Source organism: Phasianus colchicus, chromosome 22 (assembly GCF_987193195.1).
Source record: "Phasianus colchicus chromosome 22, bPhaCol1.hap1.1, whole genome shotgun sequence".
NCBI lineage: Eukaryota > Metazoa > Chordata > Aves > Galliformes > Phasianidae > Phasianus > Phasianus colchicus.
The window spans coordinates 657,679-666,108 of NC_143457.1; the positions used below are offsets into that span (position 1 = coordinate 657,679).

The 8,430-nt window shown below is 56.4% G+C and overlaps 1 protein-coding gene and 1 long non-coding RNA gene across 16 annotated transcripts in view; one reads left to right on the forward strand and one right to left on the reverse strand.

Annotated features, from left to right (window-relative positions):
* LOC149915229 (uncharacterized) overlaps window positions 1–8,430 on the reverse strand; it is a 241,332-nt gene that overhangs the window by 187,014 nt on the left and 45,888 nt on the right. The window lies entirely within an intron of this gene.
* Window positions 1–8,430, forward strand: part of LOC149915233 (uncharacterized) — a 175,532-nt gene that overhangs the window by 156,581 nt on the left and 10,521 nt on the right. For 4 of the 13 annotated variants that reach the window (XM_090122924.1, XM_090122923.1, XM_090122922.1 and 1 more), the window contains 4 exons: window positions 20–91; window positions 467–559; window positions 989–1,136; window positions 2,382–2,713. The exons of 6 other annotated variants lie outside the window; for them this stretch is intronic. In XM_090122924.1, coding sequence (XP_089979050.1) covers window positions 20–91; window positions 467–559; window positions 989–1,136; window positions 2,382–2,571 — 503 coding nt within the window. In that variant the 3' untranslated portion in view covers window positions 2,572–2,713. Of the gene's footprint in view, window positions 1–19; window positions 92–466; window positions 560–988; window positions 1,137–1,418; window positions 2,266–2,381; window positions 2,714–8,430 lie in introns of those variants that run through there. 3 more of the 13 variants (XM_090122920.1, XM_090122921.1, XM_090122926.1) reach the window with 2 other exon arrangements.

Sequence of the window (8,430 nt, forward strand, 5' to 3'; positions counted from 1 at the left end):
GCTCTGTGTTTGTGTACAGGTGCGGGTGGAGTCGAATGGTCTCCAGCTTCCCAGCCGAGCTCAAGGACAGAAGCCCCAGCAACTCGTATTGGTATGCCATGAGTTTTTGCTTCCTTTGAGAGATGCCAGCTCACAGTCCTAATGTCAGCCGGGCATGTCTGCAGGCGTGAGTGAGAATGCACAGCTGCATGTGCATGCCCTGTCCTCACACGATCCCCTGGCACCATCTGCTCTTCAGTGATGCCCTTGTGCAGTTGTGTAGATTGCAGTGTGTGGTGGGAAGTTCTCCTCATGCTTTGGGTGCAGAATTGCCTCCAGGGAAGGCTGTGCCAAATTCTCGGCTGCTTCCTGTGCTGGAGCCCCACAGGCATCCCAGGGTGGCTGTTGTCTTTGTTGACTTCACCGAAAAGACCGCTCAGTTCAATACTTTGTTTCTCTAAGATTTATCTTAATGCTTTCTGTTAAGGTCCTGGGGGATGGAAAGTGGCATGGGAAGATGGAAAATATTCCAAGAGACTGTCCCATTTACTAATGAAAATCATGAAGAAGGCAGCACGTGGTGAGTGTATTTCTGTCTATACCCTGATTAAACAGATCCACACGCTCTCCTTCTGCTCTAGTGAGATTTGTTTAGTCAGACAACTACCCAGCCTCAGGAGGCAACGGTGAGCAAGTGCAAAAGGAGTCTTAGAGCATGATGGAGAAGAAGGAGCAAATCCATGGCCCAGGAAGGTCTGGACCGTGGCAGAGCCAGAGTGTAAACAAAGCTGAGAGGCCAAAAAGAGGTTCCCTAAGGCGCTGCCTTGATGTGCAGTGCCTTAGGGAATTCCCTTTGCTTCGCTGGAATCAGGGAAGCATTGCAGCCCGAGGATTTTCACATGTTCCTGGAGGCCAACAAAGTGAAAGACAACATTTTTGGCCATGTCAGACCTCTCGTGAGACTGCCAGTAGGGCACAAGACACAGCAGTGAGCACATTGTTCCTCCAGGTGTGGAAGATGAAGGACGTGCAAACGCCACAGAAGATCAAGTTTTACTGAAGTACTGCCTGGCACTGACTGCAGCTTTCCTGGTTTCCATGCTGGCAGCCATGATAACGTGCTGTCTGCTTATCCGGCGATGGAGGCAGAGAAACCAGTGAGTTGTTGTTCACCCCCACCCCCATCCTGCCCAACTCTTTACTGTAGGGCTGCTGTGAGCCAGGAGGCACTTGTAGTTCCAGCAGCACAGAGGCCGGTTAGTTGTTGGCTAACGTGGTCTGAGATTTACGCTATCAGATGTTTGAATTGGCACGGCCGTTCCTGCAGCCCGTTCTTAGTGCTGGGCCTGAGACAGGCTGAGAGCTGAGGGCGGCTCTTTGCCACTGAGGAAGGAGAGCAGGGGCTCTCCTGTGCCCTCAGCACGTTCCTCTCTCCACAGGCGCCTCGCTGCAGCTGATGGAGCCCAGCACGATGTCTGCGGCCACAGTTTGCCCTCGTCCTGCTCTCCTCAAGGGGCCTGGCAGATGGACATGATGCCAACGGCGGTGACCACCTGCCCACCGGCCGGATGGCACCACCAGGGCGGCCCCTGCCAGACCTGACAGCAGCCGGGCTCAGCTGCCCCTACCACGGGCCCCACAGCCCACCAGCCCAGGCTCTGCAGCCCGGGGGGCATCAACACCACCCCCCATCCCCCACCGCCATCTTTTAGGGGACGGGAGGAACCCGCTTGGCTTGGAAGCTTGTGCTCATCGGCCGGCACCCAAACAACGGCACCCTGGCGGATGAGCAACAGGCCCAGCAGCCCCCCAGCCGCCCTGGGCATCAAGACCACCCCCCACCCCCACCACCATCCTTCGGGGGTCGGGAGTGGTCCCTCAGGGTGTCAGCCTGGGGGCAGCCACATCCTCATGGAAGCTTGAGAGGCCTGGCAGCCCCCAGCACCACCTCTGCCTTCGCTCTCCCCTCCAGCATCCATCAGGGGATGGAAGCGAGCCCAGCAGTGTGTAGACTTGGGGACGTTGTCCAACCGACAGACAACCGCTGCCTGGGGAAAGCCAACTGGCCCAGCAGCCCCCCATCCCCCTGGGCATCATCACCACCCTCCCACTCCCCTCCACCATCCTTCAGGAGGTGGGAGCGGCCCCCCTAGGTTGTCAGTTTGGGGGCATTGCCCAACACCCAGAAAACCACCCAGAATGCCAGGGGGAAGCATATCAGGCCCTGCAGCCCCCAGCCCCCCCAACACCACCTCTGCCCTCCCCCTCCTCACCACCATCCATCAAGAGGTGGGAGCGGCCCCCTCAGGGGGATCATGTAACACCTGTAAAAAAAAAAAACTGTCTGGGGGAAGTATGACAGGCACAGCAGCCCCCTGACTCCCGCCCCTTCCCCCCCCCAGCATCACTTCTGCCCTCCCACTTCTCCACCATCAGTCAGGAGCTGGGAGCACCCCGTGTGTGGGTTTGGGGACATCATCTGACAGCCAGAGAACCACAGCTGGCATCAACCGGGGCTTTCTAGGCTGTGCTGTACCAATAAATAGAAAGTACCATCACAATTGTCCACGCTGTTGTCATGTCACTACCTGACCCACGAGCAGACCTTGTGTGCCACTTGGCATTGGCAGACAGCCACTGTCGTGTGGGAATGGCTTTGAACTCCAAGAGTGGAAACTGAGGTTGATGTGTAGAGAAATCCCTCCCCCAGAGGCAGCGAGGCCCTGGCCCAGGCTGCCCAGAGTCTGCAGGTGCCCTATGTCCCTGCTCGGGCAGGGGACAAGGGTGGCAGTGCATTATGCAAAAGCATCAGTGCTTCTGCGTGAGCTTTACCAGACAGCAGGCAATCATTTGCTCTGCAATAGGAACCAAGCAAGAACTATGAGCACATTTCCTGCCTCCTCTACTTCATTTTGCTTTGTGGGCTGGGCCGAGAATCTGAACGTGGAGAGAGACGGGAGGAATGCAGTGCTGCAAGCCTCGTATGCCTGCTGTCACTGCTCGCTCTGTGACTGCAGTCGCCTTAGCAGAGGCACAGTCCGTTGTGCTACCAGCAATGCCCGCCTGCCACGATAGCACCCTGCAGCTCCTCTCCAGCACCTGCCCTAGGCCACTAATTTCTCAGCATCCTCCAGGAGATGCAACATTCCCCCATTTCAGCTCTCAGCACTGCTGCACTCCTCAGGAGCTGTGGCCACAACCAAAGCAGCCGTCAGCTGTAAAAGCATCCCGGTCCTCTGCAAGAGGACACAGTGCTCCTTTTCCGACAGCTTCCCTCAGCAGCCCAGCGCTGAAATGCTTTGTGGGGTTCCTTTGAGCAAGCTGCTGAGGACAGAGGCAGTCACATCAGCTGCCTATACATTAACTGGGAGCTGTTTTTATGTTCATCCCTGGTCAACACATCAGAGGGTTCTTTCTTTAACATCCTTATTATACCTTTTTAACTGAGTATGACTGTTTTCTAAAAAAGTTTTCAGCACTACAAATAATGATATTCAAAACATCTATATGGAATATAGATATTCCAAATGAATTAAAATTAAAAGGGAGGAAGGGAGGAAGGGCGGAAGGCAGGAAGGCAGGAAACAAGAAGCTGCTTCCTTCAAAAGTCAGAGTATTCTGACGAGGAGAAAACAGCAAAACTAAGCCTGCCATCACCACGTCATTGCCATCAGGGCTCCAACTAAGGCAGCCAGCTGAGCAGGGAAGAACTTCCATTAGATGCTGCTCAGTGACGGCACCCAGAATGAAGCAGCAAGGATGTTACGAGTAGGAGACTGCAGCACCATTTAGCAATCCCCACCTACTAATATTTATTATAACAGTTAGCTCAAAAATCCAGATTGTTTGTAATTACTGTTTTTAATTAGAAGACAACCTTGCAACTGTGAATCTTTATCACTGGACTGTGAGATATTTCTGGCAGTGAATTCTCTCTTTGTACCATTGGTTTTGTAGCAGTCATTGTTAGGCTTGCCTTGCTATTCCTCTGGGTTCTCTGTACACGTCCCTTTCTGAAACTGTACTTCTCACTGGGGAAACCCCCTGACAACCTTTCCTCTTCTCCTTTAGACTGGACATAAGGAAGAAGTCTGTTACGATACGAGTGGCACTGGAGCAGGGACACTGAGGGACCCTGGGGATCTCTGGAGCCCTGAGCACTGGGGATGGATGGGATGGAGGGCACCATCCCTGCCCCGTTCCAGGGGGACCATTGCCACCCCAGACCTTCCCTCGTGCTTTGTGGGGCTGTGCAGAGGAGGAGGGTCTCAAGGTGTCCTAGGGATGGCCCAGGGTCACTGTGCAGATGGGGCAGGGGCTGTGGCTGCTGTCCCCAGGGGACCCACGTCCTGCCCTGGGCTGCTGCCAGCCCTTCTCCTGCCCAAAATCCTGAGGCACAAACCCTGCTGGGACAAAATCCTCAGATGGAAAACAAAGATCTGAAGAGCAATGCCCTGATACCACTGCCCAACACAGATGGATAAGCTGCTTCATTAACAAGTCCAGCTTTTACAGCGGGGCTGGCAGCATCTGTGCTGCTGTTCACCTGCAGTCAGGAATGTCACACTGCCTTTTTTTCAACCCACATTTACTCTTTCACAAAAGAGCATCAACTTCTGATATTTGTTCTGCAAACTGGGGAAGAGTAACCTGCAGAATGCTAACTGCTGCAGAGGACAGGTTGGAAGACAGCCGCTCCACGCGCCCATCGTGCCACAGCAGCTCCTTGCTGGATGTGCCTGGCATAACTGGTTGGCTCCTGACAGCAATCCCTCACAGTGGGGAGGAAAGCAGCACTTGCACAGCTGGTTTTAAGAGCGCTAACCAAGTTCAGCTAAAACGCTCAAGGGAGACTGTCTTCAAGCACGGTCACAGGATGCGTTTGTTATACTGAGGACTAAAGGAGATCACTTCAGATTGACATCAGGGAGGAGACGGGGTAAAACTCCCCGCTGGCCCACACTTCAGGATCTGTGGCATGTTTTTCTGCACAGCTGCCGTTTCTAAATTTGGAAAGAGACAGTAAAACATACCTGGAAAGGGTTGAGAAGTCGGGGTCTCCGTAGCTACAGAGAGATGTTGGATGCTTCTTTCTGTGGGAACGTTTGTGGAAAAGTGACTTTAGGTAGCTTAAATCTCTGCCTTCTGACACAAGAGCAAAATGGAGCCAGGAATGTATTCTTACTTCCATAATAAGAGTGTCAGAAGGAAACACCCTGAGAGTTCTTGTAGGGGTGTCCATTTGCTGTCTCCCAAAAACCAGTTGGGGGAAAGGCACGAGAGGGGTGTGCCCTGCCAGCTCCAGGTCTTAAGACCTTAGAAACCCGGTCTCTTTCAAAAGTTGAGGGAGTTTCCATTCTTAGAGCTCAGCCCTGAAGCCTTGCTGGTTCAATTCCTCTCAATGATGCATCTAAAAGATGCAGTGCAGGTGGGCAAAGGCTCCACAGCTGTACAGCATCTACGGGACAGCTCTTATTGAGCCGGCAGGTGTAACTGCTTCCCGAGGAGCTGTGCAACCATAAAGGCATTCCAAAGCACCTCTTGCTCTTACATGAACGCATCATTGGCTTCATCTCACTGCCGTGCTTAATTCCCAGTGCTGACAGGTCTGTCCGGCAGCTCTGCCTAGAGAACCAGCATTTGTTTCAGGCACGTGTCCTGAATGAGTCACTTCGTTTCAGCGAGTTTAGCATCAGTGAGAGCTCCCTGCCCCAGCAAGTCTACCGAGCACCTGTGTTCTCTTACATCCCCGCACCACGCCGTGCTGCTCAGCGAGTCCAGCGCAGCTCTGCAGGACCCGGGGGACTACAGAACACGTGCCAGCGGTGAGCTGAGCTCGTTCTTCAGGTCCTGCTCCGGGCTGTGCCCTTCTCACATCCCACGCACCGAGCCCGGCCGGGCCACCGCTCGGTTCTTCCTTGGAGGAGAAAGCGGCCAGAGATGCCGCCGCAGGAGCCGTGAGAAAACCGGGCAGAGATGCGCGCTCGGCTTTCAAGAAGCGCCAGCAGCTCGGAATCGGCCTGGAGAAAGCGATTCTGGGGAAGCCGGAGACGCCGCACGACTCAGCGCGGCTCCCGCAGGAGCGGTGCCGTTCGACGGCGTCGCCACGGCGACGGCGCCTCAGCGCCTCAGCGCCGGTCCGTCGCTACGGCGCCGCGCCGTCCCCGCCGAGTGACGTCATCACACCGCGACCCGAGGAGGCGGCCGTGCGGAAGCGGTGCGGGGCGCCTCGGGGCTCCGGGCGCCGCCTCGGCTCCTACAGGTGGGTGTTCGGGGGGCGCCGGGGCGGGGGCCGGGGTGAAGGCGGCGGGGGGGCCGCGTGCCGCTCTGCCTCGGCCCCGCGGGGTCTCCGTGGTGCTCGGGGCTTCCCTCGGCGGGGGCGGCTGCCCTGCGTCTCGCCGCCTCCCCCACCCCGTGTCTTTCGCTGCCCTCCCCCCCTCTCCCCCTGCCGCTGATCTCCCGCACCCCCCAGTCCCTCTGTGTGCCCCCCGGGGTTACACCCTCCCCCCGGTCTCCCTCCCCTCCAGTCCCCCCGTTCTGATCGCCGTAGTCCTCTTCCACCCCTCCCCTCTGTGCCTCCCCCATTCTGATCCCCAGGGTCCCCCCCCCGATCCCTCATCCCTCCCCAGTCCCCCGTTCTGATCTCTGGTGTCCCCCCACCCCCCCACCGCTCTCCCCATTCTGTCCCCTAGAGTCCCCCCCTTTCCCAGTCTCCTCTATCTGACCCCCGAACCCCCTCTCCTCCCCCCGAGTGCCCCCACTCCAATTCCCCCATTCTGATCCCCAGAGTCTCCTACCACCCCCCATTCCCCTCTATTTGACCCCCAGGGTCCCGTGTCCTCCCTTCTCCTCCCACCTCCTGGCCCCTTTTTTCTGACCCCTAGAGGTCCCTGTACCCCCCTGTGCGCTCCTCCCTGACCCCTGGAGTCAGTTCCCTCATTTTGACCTCTAATTCCCCTCAGCCAGACCCCATAGAAGCCTCGCACAACCCCTGGCTCTTCCCTCCCTCCACCCCGAGATGCTCTTCCTGCCTTGTAGAAACTCTGTTCACCCCTTTCCCCCACACAAGCCACTAAGTTTCCCCCCAGACTCTTTTTCCACCCCATAGACATCCCACTCTCCTCTTCTCCCCCCCAATACTTCCCTAAGGTGTCCCCCAGACTCCCCTTCCACCCCATAGAAGCCCCCCACAACCCTCCAGATTTCCTCTGCCACCCCTTCTCCATTCCTAGACCCCTTTTCCTCCCAGCAGAGACCCAACTCACCCCTTTTTTCCCCCACACAACCCCCTGTCCACTCCCAGACCCCCCTTTCTGCCCTACAGAAGCCCCCTTTCCACCCCTCAAGTTCCCCTCCACAATGTACCCCTCCATCCCCAGGCCCCCTTTTCACTCACAGAAGCCTCGTTCTGCTCTTTTCCCCCTCACAACCCCCTCTCTCCATCCTCAGAGCCCCTTTCCACGCCACAGAAGCCCTCCACAATCCCTCAGTTTCCCCTTCCAACCTTTCTCCACCTCCAGACCCTCTTTCCACCTCACAGAAGTCCCACTCACACCTTTCCGCCCATAGATTCCCCACAAGCCCCCCCCTATATACCCCTGGAGGCATGCAGAAGAATCTGGAGATGTTGTAGAGGGGTTTGGGGCATCCAGTTGGTCCCCAGGTGGATCCAAGGTGTCCTTGGATTCATACAGAAGGATCTGGAGATGTCCCAGAGGGATCCTGGGGTGTCCAGGGGCTCCCAAGAATGGTCCTGGGGGTCCCTGGAAGGATCTGGAAGCTCCCAGGATGGGTCCAGGAGCTCCGAGGAGCCACTGGGATGATTTGGAGATGTCCCAGTAGAGTCTGGTAGGGTCCAGAGATTTCTCATGTGGGTCTGAGTGGTCCTGGAGTCATCCCGTCATCAGAGACATCTCTGGGGATGTCCCAGAGAGGACTTGGAGGGTGCAGGGGGTTTTCAAATTGATCCAGGGGGTCCTTGGATTCATCCAGAAGGGTCTGCAGACGTCCCAGAATGATCCTGTGAAATGTGGGGGGGTCCTGAGGTGGGTTCAGAGGGTCCTATTGTCTTCTGGAAGGGTCTGGAGATGTCCCATGGGTGTCTTGGCGTCCCCAGGCGTTCCTGGAGTCCTCCAGAGGTCTCCAATGAGGATTTTGAGGACAACCTCACATAGTGACACATTCTCGCTCTTCTTTGTCCCCGTGGGATCGCCCCCAATAATGTCTGTTTCCATTAAAATCAATACTATGTCACTTTTCTTGTATATTTTTTGCCACTTCCTTTCAGAAATGGATGGTTCCCACCAATCCCTGTGCAAAGCCCCACGGAAACAATCCCCCCAGGGCCACCGGGTGACACCGGACAACCACTTGTCCCCAAAGTTCTCACCGTCACCGTAACCGTGGAACCTGGGGCCGTACCAACGTACCTTGAGAGCCCCATCCGCGTCC